The sequence below is a fragment of the Eulemur rufifrons genome, chromosome 17 (genome assembly GCF_041146395.1).
Source record: "Eulemur rufifrons isolate Redbay chromosome 17, OSU_ERuf_1, whole genome shotgun sequence".
NCBI classification, from domain to species: Eukaryota; Metazoa; Chordata; class Mammalia; order Primates; family Lemuridae; genus Eulemur; species Eulemur rufifrons.
In genome coordinates, this window is record NC_090999.1 from 76256638 (window position 1) to 76281058 (window position 24421).

The 24421-nt window shown below is 33.9% G+C and overlaps 1 protein-coding gene across 2 annotated transcripts in view; it reads left to right on the plus strand.

The window, feature by feature from the left end:
• Positions 1-24421, plus strand: part of FER (FER tyrosine kinase) — a 395460-nt gene that overhangs the window by 130100 nt on the left and 240939 nt on the right. Inside the window, exon 1 of one of the 2 annotated variants that reach the window (XM_069492254.1) lies at positions 15850-15978. The exons of the other annotated variant lie outside the window; for it this stretch is intronic. Within the exon in view, the coding sequence (XP_069348355.1) occupies positions 15850-15978 (129 nt within the window). Of the gene's footprint in view, positions 1-15849; positions 15979-24421 lie in introns of those variants that run through there. 2 annotated transcript variants of the gene reach the window in all.

The following is a 24421-nucleotide window of genomic DNA, read 5'->3' on the forward strand; positions in this document are numbered from 1 at the left end:
GAGTTGAGCTTTACCTCCGCCGTGTAACTATAGTCAGGTTCCTTAACCTTTCTGAGTTTTCTTTTCCATAGAAAGAGAAAATGAATATATACCCTGTTTGCTTTATAGGATTTCTGTGACACCGAAATGAGATAATGTGTGTAAACATATTTTTTATAGTACAGAATACTATAAAAAAATAACAGTTCTATTTAATTTTTTTCTCATAATCTACCTTAGTTCACATGTAAATTAATTGATATTGAGTTCTTAAGTATGAATTGTAGATTTTTCTGCAGGTTTATCTATTTCTTATTTTTAAAGGCAAAGCTTTAATTGATTTCTTTAAATAGGTAGGATATACACACATGTACATGGGTTTAAGTGTCCTTTCTTAGTCTCCCAGTTTCCTTGCTCAGAAGTTACCTACCAGAAGCATCGCATGCAAATAAAAGCATAAGTAAGTGATATGTCTCCTCTTTTTAGACAAATGGTAGGGAATGCAGCAATACTCTTCTGGGCCTTACTTTTTTAATGTATCTTAGGTGCCATTTCATAATAGTACACATACAGTTACTTCATTTTTTTTTCACTTATTCATTCAACAAACAAATATTTATTGAGTGTCAGGTGTCAAGTACCAGTTTAGGTTCTTGGGACACAGTAGTAAACAAAATAGACCTAATTTTTTCTGCCGCCATGGATCTTTTACTCTAATTGGAGTAGACTGTAAACAAACAAATATATAATATGTCAGATGGTGGTAAGTTCTTTAGGAAAAAATATAGCAAGATTGGAGAAAAGGGAGGTGTTTTCATATGAAGAATGGTTAAGGAAGGCTTCTCTGAAAAACTGGCATTTGTGGAGAGATTGGAAGGAACTAAGGGAGCAAATGATGAGACTGCTTGGAGTGAGAATGTATCAGGCAGTGGAAAGAGGAGATGAAAGGCTTTGAGGCAGTAGTCTGCTTCTTGTGGTGGGGGAACCACAAGGAAGCCTGTGGGCCTGAACAGAGAGAGTGATAGGAGACAGGGAAACTAAGAAGTATTGGGCATTTAGATCATACAATCCTGTAGACCCATGTAAGAACTTTGGTGCTAACTTTTAGAGAAATTAGAAATTATTGATGGTTCTGAGGGAAGGAGTGACATGTTTACTTCGTTTCCTTTCTTTTGTTATAAAGACAGCTTCAGGCCTAGTGCCCAGCACTTTGGGAGGCCCAGCGGGGAGGATCACCTGAGGCCAAGAGTGCCAGACCAGCCTGGGCAACATAGTGAGACTTTGTCTCTACAAAAAAATAGCAAAATTAGCCACTCATGGTGGCATGCGCCTATAGTTCCAGCTACTTCGGCGGCTGAGGCCGGAGGATCACTTGAGCCCAGGAGTTTGAGGTTGCAGTGAGCTATGATGACAGTACTGCTCTCTAGCCTAGGGAGCAGAGTGAGACCCTGTCTCAAGAAAAGAAGAAGAAGAAAAAAAGACAACTCCAGTAAAAATCCTTATAATACTATTATGTATATACATGGAGTTTGTGTGTCAGATACATTTTAAGTTTTTGTGCAGTTTATATGGGTTGAGATTTTACTATCAAAATAGTTTAAAAGTTTCTCAACCTAAGAAATTTGTCAGGTATAGATATTTATTATAACATTAATATTTTAATTTTTTAGATTAATACATTTTTGCTTCCAGCTTTCATGTGGCACAAATTTTACCATGCTAAACTTTCACTGGCTTACTAGACCATTATTAATATTAAATACCCCTATGGATCTGATACTTAAAGTCTATTTACAGGTGTATGTTATACTTTATATAAATTTGATACATAAATTTCTAATTTATAAAACAGATATTAGGAAATGATTATAACTATTTTCCAAATGGTTTGGCCAAGTTTTCCTTTTTTTTTTTTTCTGGTTCATTTAAAGGAAGTCATTTCACATCAAAGGTTAGCCAATGGGTGATGCCAGAGACATTCTTTTTCAATTAGGCCACATTATCTTCAATATCAGAAAAAAAAAACCTCTTAATGTTTCAAAGTGTTTTTTAATTTATATTTTAACTGTTATCAGTGTTCATAATCATATGCATATACGGTAGATACATAGGCCAAATGAGTAATTGAAAATTAGCTTTCTCCTTTGGTTTTATAAAGTATGTGTACATATTTTAAATTTGTCTTTTTAATTATGGATTTCTTAATTTCTTAGCATAAACTAACTGGTCAGGGATTGATTAGCCCTAGAAGGACATAATAAAATGAGAGAGAAGATAAAATTAGGTAAGAATTAAATACCTACTATGATTAATGGAAATAAAATGAATTAATCACCTCAGGTTCATTCAGTCAGTCATTTGGGATTCAGCAGTGCTTAATGATTACTTATGACATGAATATGATGTAGTAGGATTTTGTGGAAAGGGTGGACCAAAGATAGAATAGATTTATATGCTGCTGTAGGGTTTGGTAGGGGAAATGGAGCAGAAGTAATTGATTTAACAATTAATTGAAAGTTGGCTGAATTTTGACTTGTATATATTCATACATTAAAACATTTCAAAAAATTTAGGTGTTTAGCTTACTTAGAGATATACTCAGCAAATGTTTATATAGGGAATGAATAGGTACAGAATTTTAAAAAAGGTTAAATTTGATGCCACTCAATTTTTTAATAGTTTAAATGTTAAAATTAATTTCCATAAAATATTTCTCACTTTATAAATAAATAACTGTGGTGGTAGTATTCTAACAGGGTGACAAAATCTGGAGTAGTTACAGAGATAACGACTGATGAGTGATTCTGATAAAATCATCCCTTTGGAGAAAGCCCAGCTCCAGAGCCAGACTTCTTGGGTTTGAATTTTGGAAATTATTTTATGACATATTAATTTCTTTAACTGAAAGGTTTTATAAAGAGGATATATGAATGTTACAATTTATTGCTTCATTTGATACCTAATGAACTTTATTAATAAATCCTAATAATTTTCCTCTTTTATTATAGTATTCTGCAGAAAATTGTTTCTCAGTGTTAATATTTAAAAAAATTAAGGCTTAGCTATTAATTTTTAAAATCATTCGTTTACTTTGCACATCCCAGATGAAGATTAAGATATTAGAGTAAGGAAAGGTTTTCTCTGTCAGAATATATCTAGAGATCTTTGAGAGTAGATGCTAAATCTTGAAAAGTTCTCAGGGTTGCTTAAAATATTATTTGATCCTTAGAAGGAGAAACAACTCAATCAGAAAGACTCCCTTATACTTCTACCATGTATTTAGCTATGTGGTGGATGTTGTAGGGGGCCATAAGAAGAATATAAACAAGTTTAGATCATTTTTTTTAAAAAAAAATTCTGCTTTCTTTTTGAAACAAATTAATGCTGTCATACTGGTGATTTTAGAAAAATAACATGTGAACAATTAGAAGGGTACAGTGTTTAAATAGAATAGTTAAGAAATGAGAATCTTCAGATAGACTAATAGAAAATACTTCACCCAAAGAGGCACTCACACACACATACACATACACACACAGGATTTTCATACAAGAATATTTTGAGGAAAACAAAAGATTATTCTATATGTTGGACAAATATTAATTTAGATCTTAAACTCATGTTATATAGAGAATAAATTTCAAATGTATTAAATACTCAAATATAAAAAAAAAAAATAAAGCCACAAAACTACTAGAAGGAAATATAAGTGAGCATTTTTCCATGATGGAAAATAAACTGAATTAAAATTCTGGGTAAAAACTGACAATAATATGTATTGCAAATATGACAAGGGTTGTTTGTAAATATATAAGTAGTTTATCCAAATTCTTGTATCAAAATAACATACCAATTAAAAATGGGCAAAGATTGTGAATAAGAGATTCATAATAAAGTAAACATAAACTTTAGTAAGAATATTTTTAAAAATTTCAACCCCACAAGTGATGAAAATAATAATAAATACAATTAGAAAATAATAAGCTATTTAACTTATCTATCACCATCCACAATGGCCTCCTTCCAACCTGTTCTCCAGGCTAGCCAAAATAATCTTTTCAAATTTCAAATCAGAGCAAATCTTTTTATATTGGCCCCCACAAGAATGGCTGCAATGGCTTCTTATGACTTTTAGGCTAAACACCAAATTTTGTTAAATGCTCTGCCTAAGGGTAGGGCATTGTCTGGTCCCTACTGTGGACATGGACTCAGACTAATCAGAATGGATGCTGGTTAACCATAGACATGACCCTACAAAAGAAAGAGCAAAACATGAAAGAAAGATATGAGGGGTGAAGGCCTAGGAGAAAAATTTTAGGGGCAGTACATTGGCTGGTTGTATTAATTTAGTTTATGAACAAATATAGTTGGAATAAATTAGTAAGACGTTTATAAAAAGGTATCAAATGTGGTCTGAAATCTCACAAGTGAAGCTATTCTGACTGGGAAGTTCCAAGGTAGATATGGTAGAATGAGTTGCTGAAGTTGAGCATGGATGAGCATTGTTGGGGATGGAGACATCCAAGGAGCTTTGAGGCCTTTGGTATAAGAATCATTCATGATAATGTCAGGATTGAGCTGGAAAGAAGTTAATCTTAAGCTGCTTGTCAGAAACCTCAGTAAATGAAGGGTATATCTGAGAGGCCAGTGAATAACAATATTGAGAATGAAAATGTCCACTGATGGTTTTATTTATGCTATCATTATAAATACTAGATCTCGGCCGGGCGCGGTGGCTCCCGCCTGTAATCCTAGCACTCTGGGAGGCTGAGGTGGGTGGATCGCTCGAGGTCAGGAGTTCAAGACCAGCCTGAGCAAGAGCGAGACCCTGTCTCTACTAAAAAATAGAAAGAAATTATCTGGCCAACTAAAATATATATAGAAAAAAATTAGCTGGGCATGGTGGCACATGCCTGTAGTCCCAGCTACCTGGGAGGCTGAGGCAGTAGGATTCCTTAAGCCCAGGAGTTTGAGATTGCTGTGAGCTAGGTTGACCCCACGGCACTCACTCTAGCCTGAGCAGCAAAGCGAGACTGTCTGAAAAAAAAAAAAAAAATAAAATAAAATAAATAAATACTAGATCTCTGATAATTATTTTTTATATGAAGTTTTTACTGCTTAACACAGTACCTGGCAAAGATTAAGTGCTCAATACATTTTTCTTGAACATGCCTGATGTTGCAAAATGAAACTGTCAGTGTTCAAATTGCAGTTTTTCGTCAAATGTGTGGCTCCCTTTCTACATATTCCTTGGTATTTAAATGACTAAACAAAACAAAACACTTAGTTAATGTAGAGGAGTAAATTAGTGTAGAATCTGCTTTATAAAGTAGTAAACTCGTTATAACTCTAATAGATAGAAAAGGCTACAGAGAGATAGCCTTGACATGCATAGCCACCACTTACAGATAGGCAAAGCAGAAATTTAGTATGTCATTTAAGCAGGGCCAGGATGAACTCAAAAATATCTTAGCTACAACAGTCACTTTGGAAAAAGTATTTGGCAACATCTACTAAAGAAGGCCATGTGCATACCCTGTGACCTAGTATATTCACTCCTAGGTATAGACACAACAGAAATGCATATATATGCTCTCAAAAAGACATGTACAAGAATACTCACAGGAGCACCATTTATAATGATCCAAACGGGAAACCACCAAATCTCAGTCAACAGTAGAATAAATTGGAGAATATTTACACAGTGTGATACTTTGCAGTAATGAGTGAACAAATTACAACTACATGCAGCAGTATGGATCAATCTTACAAACATAATGTTGAGTGAAAGATACCAGACACTACGTATTCTGTGATTGCATTTATATGGAGTTCAAAAAGAGGCAAAAGTAATCTATGATATTAGAAGTTAGGATAGTGGTTCCCCTTGGTGGGGTGGTGGGGTGACAGAAGGGGGCACACAGAAGACTTCTGGAGCGTGGATAATGACTTGCTTCTTGATCTGTATTCTGGTTACAGGGACCTTTTCAATCTGTGAAAATTCATAAACTACATAAACTACTACTCTTGATTTGTAAACTGTGATACATGCATCTTTTCTTCAGTTGAAAATTTTAGAAAATAATTGTTCCAATTTAGCGTAAGACCAAAATGAAAGCACGCTTACCTCTGTGTATGTGTGCGTGTGTGTGTGTGTGTGTGTGTGTGTGTGAGAGAGAGAGAGAGAGAGAGAGCGCGCTGTCTATGACTCTCTTTAGAATTTCTTGAGAGTAGGAAGGGCTTTTAAACGCATAGACCATACTTTTCTCTGTCACTCACTCCCTGACCTATATTATGCTATTTCTTCCATGGACCATGTACCTCCTCTCTCTCTTTTACTAAGAAGCTGTAGTTCACTATTATGTTTGATAACAAAGTGATCCATTCTTCAGATCTCTTGGGTTTGAAAAAAGTTCAAGAGCTATTGGGCAAAGGATTTCATCCTATTAAATTCTGAATGCCTCCCTGGAGGCATCATCAGACGTTATGTGTACCTCATATCAGGGGCTTGGGGAACTGATATCAGGAATCACCCTGAATATAGGTAGCATAATCATGTGAAGATATTTTGAATGGAAGTCCTGATTCTCATGGGCAGGCTAGTGACAGGTGTGGTGTTGGAAGGGAAAGTGAGAGACTGCTGAAGATAAATTTAGCCCATTTCACAATTTTGTGTAAGCCCGGCCCTTCCCTTTTCAAATGTAATATAGACTGAGAGAATTATATGGCAAAAAATAATTAGAATAGAGAAGAAGGCCAAGGAAAAGGTCTTGAAATTTTGGAAAGGAGAACTCACTACTTTTCTATAGTATAGCCAATAATGGTGGGGGCTACAGATAGAAGCAAATGGGCTCAGCAAGGGCTAGGAGGGTATGAGGTAGCCTTGTAACTTGAACAAAAAAGCTTTAGTTGTCTTTTGAGAAGTTTTGTTAATTTAAGTGTCAGCAGAATCTTAGTCGTTACAAATAGCCACTTTCTGAAACTCTGGTAGTTAAATGGCTCTTGTTTGTTTGTTTATAATTAGGCATAATCTTTGTGGAGCTGGAACATTGTTCTTATTCTATCAAGGACTTTTGTTTTTTTTTGGCTGTTGGATAAGTTAGTCTGTTCTAATTAAAACTTAGTTTTGGGGGAACTGTTTTCTTTCCTCTCCTCCATCCTTTGTCTCTATGGCCATTAAGGAAGAATCAAGAAGGAAGGTAAAGGAGATATTTGACAGAAGGTACGTAGCAAGAGAAACAGGTGAGGGCAAGAAGAAGATCAATGAGGAAAGGTGAAAGATAAAGAACAGGAGAAAAACAAAATACATAAATAAGAGGCAAGTAAAAGTAAAAAACAAAAAGAACTAGGAAAAGGAGATGGTGGAGAAGAGTGTGTAAGGTAAGAAAAACTTTGCATTCACCACCTTCCCCTAGCTCCATGCCCCTGCTTGACTCAGGTACTGTAATGTGACTCACTTCCCTCTTCTCTGCTCCCCGGGTTTCCATTTTTGCTACTACTAACTTGAGAAGTTTCCTCTGTTTCTTTTTAAAACTAGGACTATACAAGGTAAGAATTTATAGGCAAAAGGCATTGATTATATTGGCATTCTCAAAGACAAAGTATTTTGAAATTTAAAGTAAAAATATTTGTTGAACCAAGCTAACTTAAAGGTGTCAAAATTTTGCTTTATAGTTCAGTAAAATCTAATATATGGATATAATTTATGGATCACATGCTTAAGAAAATTCATTATATTTGATTTAAGTTTTAGATCAAGAGCCAAATTACAGAATTTTAAGAAAATCTGTTTCTTAAACAGATTATTTGATTAATACCATATTAAGTTGTTGATTCCCAAAAGTTTTTATTAGGAGATATTTAATAGGATAAAATCAAATGAAAAATTAACTGTAATAATTTAGCATTCGTGGGGATGGGGAGGAGAAATGTGAAATATCTCCAAACAGAAATTTGAACTATCATAATTTACTGTAGCATTTGTGGGGACGGGGAGAGCATGGATGAATATAGACTTGCATCATACACACAGTGACTTTAATTTTCTATTTATTAGGTTGTGGGTATTTAGATATAGCTTACATTAGCAGTGTTTAAGTATTGCAAATATATGTCTACACTTTTTGATATTGTGAGCCTTTTCTAATTTTATTAATTGTAAACTATTCAAAGTCTGTCATTTATTAGGTATAGATGTATTATTAGAAAAGAAAATTGCTAGATACCTCTGTCATGTTCATGCATGATTGGATGACATAAGATGAAATTCACATCATCATGAAAACTCTTACTGAGATTCGTTTTTGTCCTCCCTTTGTGTATAATACAAAAGTCTTATAGAGACTTTTTCTGTAACTATAGTCAATTTTGTACCATGTTTGATCGTATTTTTGATTTAATTTCTGTATTAAATCTGATAAAAATGAATTCAACATAGGATTCTACATTTTGAGCAGGTATTATTTTCTAATATGATGTAATATTTTATATCATCTTTCATTTATATAATTGTCTTAAGTATAAAAATGTATTTAATCAGAAAAATTCTTTACCAGCCTCTTTTAATAATAATGAAAATCTATAAGATTTTCCTTTATTTCAAAGAAATAGCCAATGATATAGAGAAGATATGTAGACATGGTTATTCTGACTTTTCTCTAGCTAGTTAACAGAAATTAATACCTATGTAATACTTTCTAGCATTTGATGACAGCATGCAATTTAGAGTTCTTATTTTAATTTAGTAGCTCATTATAATTTTGAAAATTGTGCTGGGGAATTAAATCATAATTGTTTCTATTTTGAAAGATATGCCATACTTTTAAGGTGCTGGAGTAATTAGTGCAAGTACATAAGATATTGGTATATGGGGAGTGAAACAAACATGGACTAGTCATACTAGACTAGTAAAAAACACTGGTCTTTTGTTCTCCCTAGGAGTATGGAAGCCTAATTTAATTTTTGTTTGCTATTTCTATAGGCTTCTTGGGTGATGTGGGGGAATGTTGCCTTTCTCTCATCTCCTAAAATGAGAGATAGCTTGACTTCTTGCTGAACAGGTGTACGATGTTACTTGGAATTAGAATACTAAAAACCAGAGAACACAAGGGAATCTTCCTGTGTTCTTCTATTTTTCCTTAGAGTCCATCAACTGATTAGGAAGTAAAAAAAAAAAAAAAGCTAATGCATTAAGCCTCAGCCTTATCACCTCTTCAATAGAAAGACCACGTTTAAGGGTCTGAAGATGGCAGGGAGCATCATGTCATCAACTCTTAGTAATCAGGCTTTTGTTTTAAATTGGTAGGAGACAAGACTGTTACAGCTGTGAGAGTGTAAACTTCACCTTGCAAGACTTTTTGTAAAGATTTAGTATTTGTTAATTTATGTGCCTGTGCTCACTCACTCATTTATTCATTTCTTGTCTTATTCCCCAGAATATTTGAGGTAGTATTGAGATAGTATTTGAGGTAGCTAATGATAACAAAACTCAGGAAAATATAAATATAAAGTAAAATTAGAACCAGGAAAATATAGGTTGTAACAGGATATCAACACTATAGTCGTAGCATGTATGTGTAGTTAATACTCTAGAGCTATTATTTTGCCTTTATGCTTTCCAAAGGCCAAAATGAAAAGAGAGATAAAGTCATATAACACTCTTAAATAAAAGAAAGCATGTTACAGTGCAGGGGAAGCAACGCTTTTCATTGTATTTAGCTCTAATGGAATTTCTTACTGGAGGCTTTAACACTAATTTTTTGTGGTGACAGTGCCCTTGACAGTATAACTACAGCTAATGCAGGAACGAGATTCATGAGGCCATCTCTTGCAGAATCTAGAATCCCTCAGTGGGAGTGGAGGCCATGACATCAAAATCAGTTCTGTGTGGGCCCAAGAATGCAGCTATCTATACATTAATTTTATCCAAGAATATGATCTAGACTTAGAATAATGGATAGATTGAATGTGTTTTTGACAGTGTTTTCTTAGTACCACTTTTTCTCTCAGCTAAAGTTTGGATATGCAATGGATAATTGTATTCTATAGGAAGAGTATTCAATTGCAGGTTATTCTATACTTGTTTGAGGTTGGATTTGTAAGATTAGAGGGATTTATTAGTCAATTCATTATATGATTTTTAAAAATTTTGAATATCTATATTTTCTTTGAAAATGATTAGAAATAGTTTACACATTAAAAATATTTTTTATCTTTTTAAAAACATAACCCCCACAAAATTATTTAAATCCTATCTCTTGTTAGGGTTAAAAATATTACTGATGATTGAGGGAAATGATCAGTGTTTAAACTTCAACTTTTTTTTTTTTTTGAGACAGAGTCTCACTCTGTTGCCCAGGCTAGAGTGAGTGCCGTGGCATCAGCCTAGCTCACAGCAACCTCAAACTCCTGAGCTCAAGGGATCCTCCTGCCTCAGCCTCCCGAGTAGCTGGGAATACAGGCATGCACCACCATGCCCGGCTAATTTTTTCTTTATATATTTTTAGCTGTCCATATAATTTCTTTCTATTTTTAGTAGAGATGGGGTCTCGCTCTTGCTCAGGCTGGTCTCAAACTCCTGAGCTCAAATGATCTGCCCACCTCGGCCTCCCAGAGAGCTAGGATTACAGGCGTGAGCCACCATGCCCGGCTAAACTTCAACTTTTGCTTACAATTTTCATGATGTATTTTACTTATTCATATATCACCGTTTTTACTTGGTTATTCTTAATTTCACTTGTAGATTTTTTTTTGTTGGCTTTTATGTGTAACCAACCTTTCTATAGATTTTAAAGACAAGGGACTAAAAGAGTACTGCAAATTTAGCTATTGTATGAAACATGTTCCATTTTGGAGGGATGGTTTTTCTAGACAAATTTATGTAGTATCTATTAAAATTTAAAAATTTAAGATTTCCCAACAGATGATTCCTTGAGAGATACTTAATTTGAGGCAGTATAACGCCTCATATCTTAGATTGTTCTAATATGTGATTTAAAGAAAATTACTAAAAGAAAGGAACTAACTCATAATTACTAGTTACCGTGTGCTAGACAGTATGCTAGATAAATAACACATCATTTTATTTATTACTGACAAACAATCCTGCAAAGGAGTTATTCCTGCCTTTCAGAAAATAACATTGAAACTTGAAGAGATTAAGGAACTTTATCAGAATCAGAGTGGCAGATTTAAACTCAAAATTTTCTGACACTGGAGTTTATATTTTATCCAAGCAGTGTTGCATGGTTGCTAAACCAGCAGATGTATAATCAGAGAGACCTTAATTCAAATCCTCCATGCTATTAATACATGACCATAGGCAAAATCACATAAAGCTCCTTGAGATAAGATTCCTTATTAGTGAAAAGTGGCAAGTCATAGAAACCTCACAGAATTGTTTTGAAAGACAAATAAAATATTGTTTGCAAAAATGTTTAGCATAGTGCCTGGCATATAGCTAAGTTCAATAAATGGTGGCTATAAAGAAAGAAAATGGTACCTTGATGTCTCCTAAATGTGATTTTTCAGTATTTTATATTGGAGACGACATTCCACTTTAATATATATAGTTTAAGTGTTTTTTTTAATAGTGTAATACCTAAAGGTAAGAAATTACCAGCAGGTGGAGCTCAGTGTTTAAAAAAACCCGAATTTCCGAAGTTGAGGTATTTTTTCACCGTATGTTTTAAAAATAAAATCAAATAAATGCATACAGTTTTTAAATTTTAAATATGTGAAGATACATAGTTCTTGAATATGTAGAAATAATGCTTTAGTTATTATTTAAAATTTTTCATTTTATCTGGTGTCATATATAAGGTATGACAGTTCATTTGCATGAATAAGGCATTTTAATGTGAACTTAATTTATAAAGATTGTCTTAGAATTTGATCATTTTATTCAGTAAGGTAATTGGACTGATAATCTTAAATTTAACTTGTCAAAACCCTCATATCTGCCACTCCCACAATCTTTTACTTCTTAAAGTGACTGTGTATCTTTCACTTCAGTAAATATTACCTTTAATCAACTGCTCAAAGCCAAAATTTTGGGACTCACCCTGTGTTCACTCTTTTCCTCAAATCTCACATCCCATCAGCAGGTTCTCTTGATATTACCTCCAAAATATATCCCAAATCTGATCTCTTCTCAGCATCTCCATAGTCATTTTAGTAAAACCTGCAATAAATTTTGGTTTGAACTGCTTCAGCCAGTCTATCTGCCTGCTTCCTTGCCCTTCCTACATTTTATTTCCTATGTTAATAACTAGAGTGATCTCAATATGTATATGAGATCTTATATTTCTCCTACTTATGATCTGCCAGCAGTATTCCTTTGTATAATAACCAGAATAAAATTCTAATTCCTTACCATACCCCGAACTCATGATCTTGTTTTTGCCTACCTCCCCGCTTCATCTCCTACCACTTTTCTTCATTTGTCACACTCAACACACTCAAGCCATTCTGGTCTTATTGCCCTTTGAACACACCAAGTTTTTTCTTATCTTTGGGCCTTTCTGCTTTGTTTCTCTTGAATACTCCTCCTCCAGTTCTTCGTATGACCAGCTACCTTCTTAATTTCAGCTCAAATTACATTTCTTTGAGAGATATCTCTGACTAATCTAGCTATAATGGGCCCTGTCTGGCACTCCGCCCCGACATCATTATTTATTCTATTGCTCTCCCCATTTTTGTCTTACATATCACTTCTAGTATCTTTACCATTAATACTACTAGTACTGCTATGACTACTACTGTTTTGTTAGCTAGTGTTTACTATGTGGTAGGTTAGTTCTAAACATTTCCATGCGGTAAGTACTAGTATATATATTTCTGTATGTCTCTGTGCCTCATTTGATTATGGTATTTGTTTACGTATTAATATGTATGATTTTATTATCTATTTTCTTCTATAATCTCAGCTTGCTCCTCACAGTGTAGCTCCAAGAAATAGGCACTTTCATTATGTTTACTACTATTTCCTCTGCCTTGAACATTACTTGCTCTATAAAGGAGGCTCAGTAAATATTTTTTGTATATTGGACATCTCTTAGAATTCATAATAGCAAGCAGTCATCAAATATTTATATATAAAATAACCTCCTAGGGGAAAGGGAACATTTCACTGGAAGAATCATGCCTGACTAACCATTCTTAGAGTTCCTTTTATATGAAGATAATAGAGTATATTAAATAATGTACTGAGGTTTTAGAAGAGACTTTGACAATGTTTTTTTACCAAAGGTTACTAAATGTTAAGTCACCGCTGGAATGGGGAAATATGCTCTTAGCATGGCCCAAGAACAGATTTAAAATCAGAAATCAAAGGGTAGGAATAAATATTAATAGGTATTTATTTGACTGTAGAATTCTAAAGATCAAGTTGCCTCAGCAATTAATACTCACATCTGTTATGGTTTGAATCATGTCCCTCCAAAAGATATCTTCAAGTTGTAATACCTAGTACCTATGGATGTTACCTTATTTGGAAATAAGGTCTTTAGTTATAATCTGGTTAGTATGAGGTCCTTAAGGTAAGCTCTAATTCAATATAACTGGTATCCTTAAAAGAAGAGCAGAGAGACTAAACATATAGGGAATACGGCCATGTGAAGACAGAGGCAGAGATTGGGATTATGCTGTCACAAGCAGAGGCATGCCTGGGGCCAGCAGAAGCTGTAGGAGGTAAGAAAGGATCCCTCTCTAGGAGTTTTGGAGGGAGCATGGCCTTCCTAACACATTGATTTTAGACGTCTGGCCTCCAGAACTGTGGGGAATAATTTTCTGTTGTTTTAAAAGTACCACCCAATCTGCAGTACTTTTACAGCAGCCCTAGGAAACTAACACAAATCTGTTGTGATTATTATCTTCACAAAGTAATCTGAAAGAGGGACTGCCTAGTGAGGTAACCAGATGACATTAAAGTTTTTTAGTTGTGAAGAGCAGAACCAATTGGTACAGATGATGCAAGGAGAAATACCAGTATTAGCTTTTCTCTAGGCTAGACCAAGAAGCAAGGTTATCCAGCTTCGATAGATTTTATATTTTTTGATTAAACATTAATTTTGATTTATTTTATTTTCAATATTCTAGATTTAATGTTTTGTGAGCCTGGGTGAGTGCCTGCTACCCCAGTAAATGCTCAATAATTAATAATACTAAAAGAATAAATAAAACAAAACAGGAAATAAGAAAGATAGGAAAATAATTTTATTTTAATATAAATATAAACTTATTCAGGTAAAAAAATCCAAATTATATGTTTAAAATTAGCTAGGGAAAAAATGAGTCCAAGGAAAGAATATTGGTAATCAATGTGCATTGTTTACTCAATGTATCACCACTTAAGCAGAAAGACAAAATTAATAAATTGATAATGCATCTTTTGAGACTTCTTTTGGCAACAGAATGCTTTTGGTGAGATAGAGCAGGGACCTAGCCAAAGAAGCATAGTATAATAGTTAATTGCATAGATTCTGGAGCAAAGTTGTTTGGATGTGAGCCACATATTGGCTGTGTAACCTTGGGCAATTTAGTTAACCTTTCTGTGCCTCGATTTGCTCATCTATAATATAAACTAGGTCTTGTAATATAATCTATCTCATAAGGTTATTGTGGGGGGTTAAATGAGATAATCCACTTAAAATGCTGAGAACAAGTCCTAGCTTATAAGAAACTCTTCAACCCATGTTGTCTATTATTGTTTATTAAATGTAAAATTTTATAAAATTATTCTCAGAATATAAAATGGGATTTTTCTTGATAGACATGATATAAAGAAGAATGGTTGTTATGGTCAACAAAATAAGAAAAGTGGTTACACAAGAAAGAAAAATAGAGGAAATTATACAAAAAGGCAAGACTTAAAAAAATTTTTAAAGACTATATCTAATTGTAAAGGGAGCCAAAGTGTTTAAAGGAGATGTTTATGTCAGAATTGTGACCCAGGAAAGTTTTACTGAGTAAGAATTTTGACTCTTTTGCTCTTTTTCTAATATTCTTATTTGTTCTCATAAAGTTCCTTGAGCTTTGGTCCATTTGAAAGAATGTTCTGCACAGTACATGAGTGTGATACCTGGTGTCTAGTAGTTGCTTAGTGCCTTCATTTTGAAATGAATGAATGAAGCAGGAATTTATATAGCAATTAAGAAGGCATTATAGAACAGATTATCCAGATAGGAGTCTTATTCTCAGATTAAGCATCTATGGGTTTTAAGTATCCCACTGTACTGCCTGTCTAGCTCTGCCACCTTACTGTGTGTTGCTAAGCACAGTACATTCTTGCTGCAAGGAAATTTAAAATTTTTATTTCTATTGAGACCATAGAGATCATTTGCATATGATTTAAATTCTTCCCTTTGGGACAGAAAAATTATAAAGTATTAGAGAGTTATACCTCAATAAAAAATAATAATAATTTAAAAAAGTGTTAGATCAAGAAAAGCATTGTTGTACAGCTGTCCGCAAGATACTGTTTCAAGAAGTGTTTGAAAATTTGGTCTATTCTCAGAGATCTTGAGATCCAACAACCTAAAATAGGAAGACTTCTACATGTTGTATAGGAAGAAAATAAGTTATTTTTATTTAAAAATCAATTAGAAAAGAGATTTCTTTCTTAGGTAGTTGGTCTTCACTTAATGTATGAGGATTTTCTCTTTGTTGCTCAAAGCCAAACATTTGTTTGCTGTATCAGTTCCTTTAGTCTAGAACTGGCTGGTATACTTCCATGCCAACAGGGGGAGATAGTAAGAAATAGGAGCCAGATCTGTGCGTCTTTTCTATCTTGCTTTTGCCTCAGCCAGGAAGGTTTGTGGACAGAGTGACTTCTGTGGGTGCACTATCACTGGCTCTTAGCAAAGTTTTGAGATGGAGCAGAAAAAGAAATGTCTCTATTGTGAAGGTCAGCTGGAGCCTGATGTTGGCTCCCGATACTGTGGAACATGTGCTTTAATGTTCAGCTCTGAGGCTTCCACATCAGAAGTCCCCAGAGTTCAGGTAAGGGGGAGGTTGTGTCTCAGCTGCTTTAGCGAGGGCCCAGATATTATCTGGGAGTCGGCAGATCAGCTGTTTCATGCTGCTGCTTCAAATGGGAACAATAATTTTTCTTGACTTCTGAATCTGGTAGAAACAAAATTCTTTCGAACAATACTATCAGTCAGATGCCAAGCCAAAGCCATTTTAAAAAAAAGAATGCGGCTTGTTTTCCATTTTTATTTTATTTCATTTGTTTTCTTTATTCAGTTCTCAGATTTTAGAAAAATGTCCTTTCTAATGTTCCAATACATGGAAAATAAAAAAAATGTAGTTTTGTGAATATTTGAGGAGAAACATGGGGCAGTTTAAAATCTGTGATGGTATTAAGATTTCTGTTTTCCAAAATTTCAGTTTTTATACAGGCTGGTGAAATCAATTTAACCTTCTTATTTTTAATTTCTGCCACCAAAGGAAAATAATATTTTTCTTGAACATAGGTGTTGAATAATTGGTGACAATGACTGTTAATATATGACTATATAGTTTAATACTGATTTTATGATCAATTTTTATGGTTTAATTTCGTAACCTGGAGCACACTAATTCCTTAATCTTTTAATGCATCACATATAATTTCTATGAATATTAGGAATAAAGCCCTATCTGAAATCTGTTGTGTTAGTAAAGAAAGATTTACATGTTATGTTGCAGTTTAAACTTAATGACTTGCATTCTTTGAGTCCCTTATTTAATGCTCCTGTATTTTAGGCTGTCTTCTTCCAGATTCATTATATTAGGAAAAACAAATTTTGGCCTTCAAATAAGAATGGTAAATGCCAAAAAAGAATGCTCAGTTATTTTTCTTATATTTTAAGAGAGTTGAAATAGATACATGATTTTTGTTTTAATGTTGCCAAATTTAATATTTGGATTATGGTGCTCTGTATATTAGTGTCCTATACTCATTGGATACGTACTATTCATAAATATAAGGATGATTACTTGTGTGCATAAGTTTTTTGTTATCTTGATTTATAGATTCATAAAAATATCAGACGACATAGAATCCATTGGGATGATCTTGTCCAATTTATCATTTTATATATAATAATGTCTCTGAAGCCTGAGATAGTGACTCACATAGCTAGCTAGTGACTTGCACAACTTACATTTTCTTAACCTTTAAAAAGGTCTTGCTTCCTTTTTTAGTCTTCATTCTCTGATATAAATTCTTTTGTGATCCTTTAAAATTTTTCTGTTTATATTTGTATTCTTTTTAATCTCCCATCATGGTTTTTTTTTTTTTTTTTTTGACGCAGAGTCTCGCTCTGTTGCCCGGGCTAGAGTGAGTGCCCTGGCATCAGCCTAGCTCACAGCAACCTCAAACTCCTGGACTTTAAGCGATCCTACTGCCTCAGCCTCCCAAGTAGCTGGGACTACAGGCATGCGCCACCATGCCCGGCTAATTTTTTCTATACATATTTTTAGTTGGCCAGATAATTTCTTTCTATTTTTAGTAGAGATGGGGGTCTCACTCTTGCTCAGGCTGGTCTCGAACTCCTGACCTCGAGCCATCCACCCGCCTAGGCCTCCCAGAGTGCTAGGATTACAGGTGTGAGCCACCGCACTCGGCCCCATCATGGTTTTATCAAAACAATTTTGTGCTTTTTATTTCTTGTTTTTGACATTGTTCTTAATCCTTTTAAATTTTATTCATTTTTTTCTTTTTTTGGTATCAATTCTATTACATATGTTCAAAATAAAGTAGAAAAGATTAAAATTTTATTATTTTCCTTTTTTATATAAATTTCAATTAGAGAAAATAGGATAATAGTTTTTGTGTTGATGGCTATCAGCCACCATCCTTAGGAAGACATTAAATATAGGGATCCACACTGACTGTTGAAATTTTAAAACAATTCAACAAGTAAATATTAATACTTATTTCAACTCTGACTTGTGCACATCCACCCATAGCATGATGATTTATCTTTGGTTGTTAGCTAATGTTGACCTAAGTATGATGAAATTTTTTGACTTATGATAAATCTATAAATATACATTTAAACACTTACAATTGTCAGTCTGCTCAGTAAGATGTTACCACCTTCACTGCTATTCATAATCACAATCATATGTATTCAGAGTCACACTTAATAGCTTATGTCGTGTTTTCACACCTGAACTGATCATAGAAGGATTTTGTATTCTCATAGTCACTATTTATCCTCATTTTTTAGTAGAGATACTCTGATTTCTTTGGTTTTTATTCTCTAGTTTTATTTTATGGTATTTCCAGTGAGGCTTTATTACCATGAGATGCATACAAGAGCTAATTTTAGACAGAAGTTGTCCCTTTTACCGTGAACTTGGATTCTCCTGGAAATGGGACCAGTCTAGGCCTCGTTTTCTTCTGGTGAGCCATAGCCCCCCATGCTGCTGTTGCTGGCTATCTGTTCTCTCCTCCAGGTAGTATGTCATATTGATACTGTATCATAGATGGCAGATCCATTCTTTATTGGGCTTTCACTTCCCTCGTCTGTTCTCATATTACCTGTTCTCATAGGTGAGGGAAGTGAAAATTTTTACTGAAAATTCTGAAAATATTTTTCTGAAATATTATCTGAAATCTCATTCTGGAGAGCAGACTTCCTTTTTGAGAAAAGATTGCTCATTCTCCCATATCCTGTATAACTCAATGTTGAGAAGTGGTTCTTTGTGCTGTCTTAATTATATCTTCACCCTTGTGAAAGTCTCTTTTTAAAGCTTAAGGAATTTGGTTGTACTGCATTCTATTCCTTCTTGTTGATGAAATATTTCAAAATTCTGTTCTTGCCTCTTCATTCATTAACACATGTGCTTTCTGTCACTGGCTCTCTCTTTTTCTACCCTTAGCTAATTTGGGATGACTTTGAAGACCCGTCCAAAACCTTAGTTTCTACATTTATTGATCTAAAAATAGTATTGACTGAGGGCCGGTAAGCAAACTAGGTCAAGAGACTTTTCTAATAAAGGCAGAAGAAAGCTGTTAGGCTCCTCTTGTTTCTCTTGAGTAACTGGCACCAGCTCTGGATTGTTTACTTTACAAATTTCTTATTTTGTGAGAAATATAAAACTTTATTTGTATAGGTTAATTGTAGACATATTTCTGTCACATATAGCTGAAAGCAATCTTGATTGAAAGAGTAAGTGAAATTTTGGTGAAAATAGAAAATATTACTCAGCATAATATTTCTAGTTTCATTGTTGCTGTTTGTTTATTTGTATGTTTGAGAAGGTGCTTGCTCCCAAATGCAGAAGCTTGTTGTGACACTAGTTCATGAAGGTAGAATAATTTTAGTGCATCAACTAGACATTATGGTGGTTTCCAATGTTTAAAATTCTGTCTACTACATCTTGTCTTTGTAAATATCTCTATTTTGAAGGCATAGTACTTTCTCTACCTCCAACTCCCTAGTTTCTGGTTGAATTCATAGGAAGACTTAATTACCCCTGCTGATTGGCTGCCATGCCACAAAATGTTTTAAAAGTTGTGTACATATTTCAGTGTTTGGTAATTTTATAATAGTATTTATGAAAATAATTAAGTCAATGAGTTCTTGAAATTTGTTATAGAACTTAACTCTTTCATAAGAATAAAAACAAATATTGTAAGGAATTGATTTTAAGGGCTATTAGATATGCTCAGAGAAGACAAGATAATTGTACGTATTTCAGATCATCCTTTCTAATTGTCTAATTTTCAGTTATTGCTTTAGATGCTCAATTTCTAATTAATTTCTAACAAAAGATTTATTCTAGCTATGAATGGTGTAATTTTTTTATAGCATCCCTCTTGAAAGTGTGTATGTGTATATATGTGTGTGTGTGTGTGTGTGTGTATGTGTGTGTATAAACTGTTTTTGTTCTTTTCTTAAAGAAGAAGGTGAGAGGGAATGAGAAGCAGTAGAAAGTATCGTCAAAGGTGTAAAATAAACTGAAAGGACAGATGATAGTTGAATATCTTGGGCTCTATATCTAATCTTTTAGGCAAATCATCACTGGGTCTTTATAGTTTATATTTTATTATGTTTTTCTATGTTAAATCCATAGAAAAATATTTTATATTAACTTTATTCTGATTAATAAATATATCAATAAAAATATGAGAAAATTGCACAAGGATGAAAATCCATCCCAATGTATAGACTCTAGTGCCCCTGAGGGAGCTGGGGAATGAGGAGAGGCATGAAATGGTTTTTAGCCTCTTTACTCAATCACAGCAGGTAAGTATCTCTACATTCCTAATTTTATAAAGGTATATATCCTGTAGTAATTAGTAAAAACAAACTACTTGTTTTGTTTGTGGTAGCAAGACAGCATTAGCTTCTCTTTGCCAAAAAAAAAAATTTTAATTAAAGAAACACACAAAAATAGATTGCTTTGTTCCAGAATGTTATTGCTAATCTACTTTAAGTGATAACAGAACTAAGTATAAATATTGTATTAGATGAAGCTACATCTTTCAAGTCAATTCCTGTCATCACCAGATGTTGCCACCTGGAATCTAGAGATACTATTTACTAGAATTCCAGAAATTGTTCTTTGTATGTTTTGTTTATTGCATTATTTCACCTATAGTATCATTGGCTTTTCCTTCGTATTTAATAGAAATAAGGTACATAAACATCATAAGGAATTGGGCTTATAAAACAGGTGATTTTTTTCTTTTCTTTTTTGAACTAAAGGTGAAGTCACCAAAAGTGGCTGGCCATCAAGAAATAAAGACTCTCATAACTTGCTAATGATGGGCTGTCTATGAATGAGAGGAATAGTAATAGAATAAGAGGGCCTGTTGATTAAAAAATTCTTCCAGAAATATGACCTCATCTCAAAGTTAAAAATACTTTAAAATATTGGGGGAAAAAGATACAAAATACTGATAAAAGTAATTACAAAGTAGAATCTTATAGCCTTGACTCATCAAAAGAAGGTCAAACTATAATATGTTCATTTTGAACTGTTTGAGAAGACAGAAATACATGATTTGTTTTATGAAGATAATCTCTAAAGATATGGCTAAGTGAGGCATTTATTAGTGTCATTTATTTCCAAGGTAAGTTATTATTTTAAAAATTCTAAATATCTTCTCAAGTTTTAAGGTATCTGTCATAATAATCAGCATTTTTTTTTTTTTGAGACAGAGTCTTGCTCCATGTCCCCAGCTAGAGTGCAGAGTAGCATCATTATAGCTCACTGTAACCTCAAACTCCTGGGCTTCACTGGAGGTGTTTCCACCATGGCTGGCTATTTTTTTCTATTTTTAGTAGAGACGGAGTCTTGCTCTTGCTCAGACTGCTCTCAATCTCCTGACCTCAAGTAGTCCTCCTGCCTTGGCCTCCCAGAGTGTTAGCATTACAGGTGTGAGCCATCACACCTGGTCTAGTAATAAGCAATTTGATGTTTTTGTACCTTTATATCCTCCAGAGAATTTATGGATAATTGTTTTGAATCTGTGTGTAATTCTTAAGCAGTGAAACTGATTTTTAAAAATTGTAGATATTAACCTTTTGATTTTTATAAATAATCTTGTTGCTGTCCTATCTGTGTAGGGAAGAAAAGAAATGATTGGTTTAAACTACATTATAGGCTTGATTGTAAGAGTTAATATTCTGAGTAAGAATTGTTATTATTGTCCTTGAAAAGTTATTTAACCACTCTAAGCTTTGGCTTTCTAATCTATAAAATAAGGATAATAACAGGACCCGGTATGTAGTTTTGTAGATGATTAAAATGTACAGAACAATGTGTGTACAGGGTAATGATGCTTGGCACATAGTTAATGCTCAATAAATGTTAGCTACTTTCAGTGTTAGAGCTATTTTCTAAGCAGGTTGATATTCTTTTTTCATCAGAGACTTCGTGTGGTGTACTATGGCTGTTGTTTGATGTAGCCCTTAAAACTTTAGCAATAGTGATATTACTCTGGTTTTTTTCATATATTTGATGATTCATTTAAAAAGCAATTTGTTGTCTGTATTAGTCCATTTTGTGTTGCCATAAAGAAAATACCTGAGACTAGGTAATTTATAAAGAAATGAGGTTTATTTAGCTCATGGCTCTGCAGGCTGTACAAAGAAGCATTGTGCCGGCATCTGCTTCTGGTGAGAGCCTCAGGGAGCCTCCAATGAAGGTGGAGGCAAAGGGGGAGCAGGCATGTCACATGGCAAGAGTAGGAGCAAGAGAGGGAGGAGGTGGTGCCAGACTCCTTTAAACAACCAGCTCTCATTATCACAGAACGCCAAGCCACACTTGAGGGATCCACCTCCATGACCCAAACATCTCCCATCAGGCCCCACCTCCAACACTGGGGATCAAATTTCAGCATGAGATTTGGAGGGTCAAACCTCCCAACGGTATCAGTGTGTTACTGAACTACTGTGAGATTTAATATATTTATAAGTTACTGAATGAAGCATTTCTAAAATGTGGACACAAACTTTCAATGTTTATATTCAGAGGCCTCTCCTCTGTCCTAGTGTTTTATCTTTAATGAAAAAAAAACTGTGATTATTTTAACTATCATTAATATTTCTTAGTTTTCAGTCATATCTGCCTTCCACTTTCATCATTCTAGGCCAAAAAATGGTTGTATATGTTTGTGTGTATCTTCATATTAGCAGCATCCCTCAGTCTTATAATCATTTTTGATTAAGTTTTATTGGTTTATTTCCACTTTTATTATTTTCTTGAGATGTATTAAAAATAGAACATCATTTTTAGATATAAATGAAGCATAGTTTATATATAACATTATAAATTTGAATGTAATAATTTTTTTCAAGTGTAAGAAGTAGAGCAACTCTATCCTCCTAATACATTAAATTTTTGAATGAGTGACTGATACCCAGCATTTAGTTGGCTTTCCTTTGTGGGTGTAATCTAGGAAATATGGTGTAGTAGAAGGCAGAGTAAGCCAAGAGTTAGGTTTGTCATGTGTGTCTTGGGCAAGTCATTTTATCTCTTTTGACCTTCATTTCCTTGTTATTATGAAAGGAAGAAGTTGAAGTAGAGAATCTTTAACATAGAAAGTTTTTTCTACGATCGATTATATATTAAACAGTGTTGTTATGTGACTTCATTGTGAAAAAAAAAGTGATAGAATAAAAATTATGGCCCAGTAATTTTTACACTTATTTTTAATGTTAATTTTTTTAGTAATGCCCTGAGTGTATAAACATATAGCGACCAACTTATTTTAGTCTTGGGAGTTGATTGCTTTTTAACTATCTTTCTTTGCTGATAATTTATTATCAAAAATAATATTGGACCCCAAAATATGGGAAGAAACTTCAAACCACATATGCTAATTAAAGTGAAAATAGAAGCTAGCAAAACAAATTAAAAAGTAAGTCAGTTTTCCACATACTGCACTGTAGATGTGTGAAATGGCAGAGGGAGCAAATCCAGTGACCTTGGCAGTGGTGAGCTGTAAATGTTGCTGTACAGTTTCCTGGAATTATCAGAGCTCCTGCAGAGAAAAGCTGTCTTTGGGACTATAGCTATATTTCTGACAGTGGTTTTGGGGCAAGGTGTTCACTTTGGTCACATATAAGGTTCTAAAAACTATATGGGAAATGAAAGATTAAAAATGCATATATGTACATTTTAATTTTATTACATAGAATTTATGAAAATAATGCAATTCTTGACCAGTTGTCCTGATTCATAGATTTTTTACAAGGGCGATTTTCTTTTTGTGGACATTTAGGGTAGCTGATGATTACAAAGTAAAGGTACAGTGATTCTTTGTTAGCTGTGTGTTGGTTGTCCAGGACTGCCATGACAAACTACCACAAATTTGGTGGCTTTAAACGACAGAAATTTCTTCTCTCACAGTTTAGGAGGCCAGAAATCCAAAATCAACAGGTTAGCAGGGTTGGTTCCTTTTGGAGGCTCTCAGTGAGAATCATTCCATGCCTGTATCATGCTTCTGGTGGCTGCAGAGATTCTTGGTGTTCCTTGACTTGTGGATACATCACTTCAGTCCCTGTCTCCTTCTTCACATTGCCTTCTCTCCTGTATTGTCTACTCTTCTAAATCTTCTTATGAAGAAACTTGTCATTGGATTTAGGGCCCAGAGAGATAATCCTGGATGATCTCTTTTTGAGATTTTTTTTAACTTAATTACCTGTGCAAAAACCCTTTTTTCAAATAAGGTAACATTCACAGCTTCTTGGTGGACATCTCTTTTGGGAGGGGCACCATCCAATACACTGTAGTTTGTGTCTGTCTGCTTTCTAATTATCAAGAAAGTTCTTAAAGACTAAAGCTTTGGTTGTGGGTGAGATCCTTAACTTTGAGAGAAGCTAGTTCTTCTGCCCTCTCAAGTACTTTTTGAGTATCTACTCTATGAATCATAACATTTCAGGATTGGAAGATAACATAAAATAATTTTCTTTTGCCAGAAGCTCAGATATGTTGT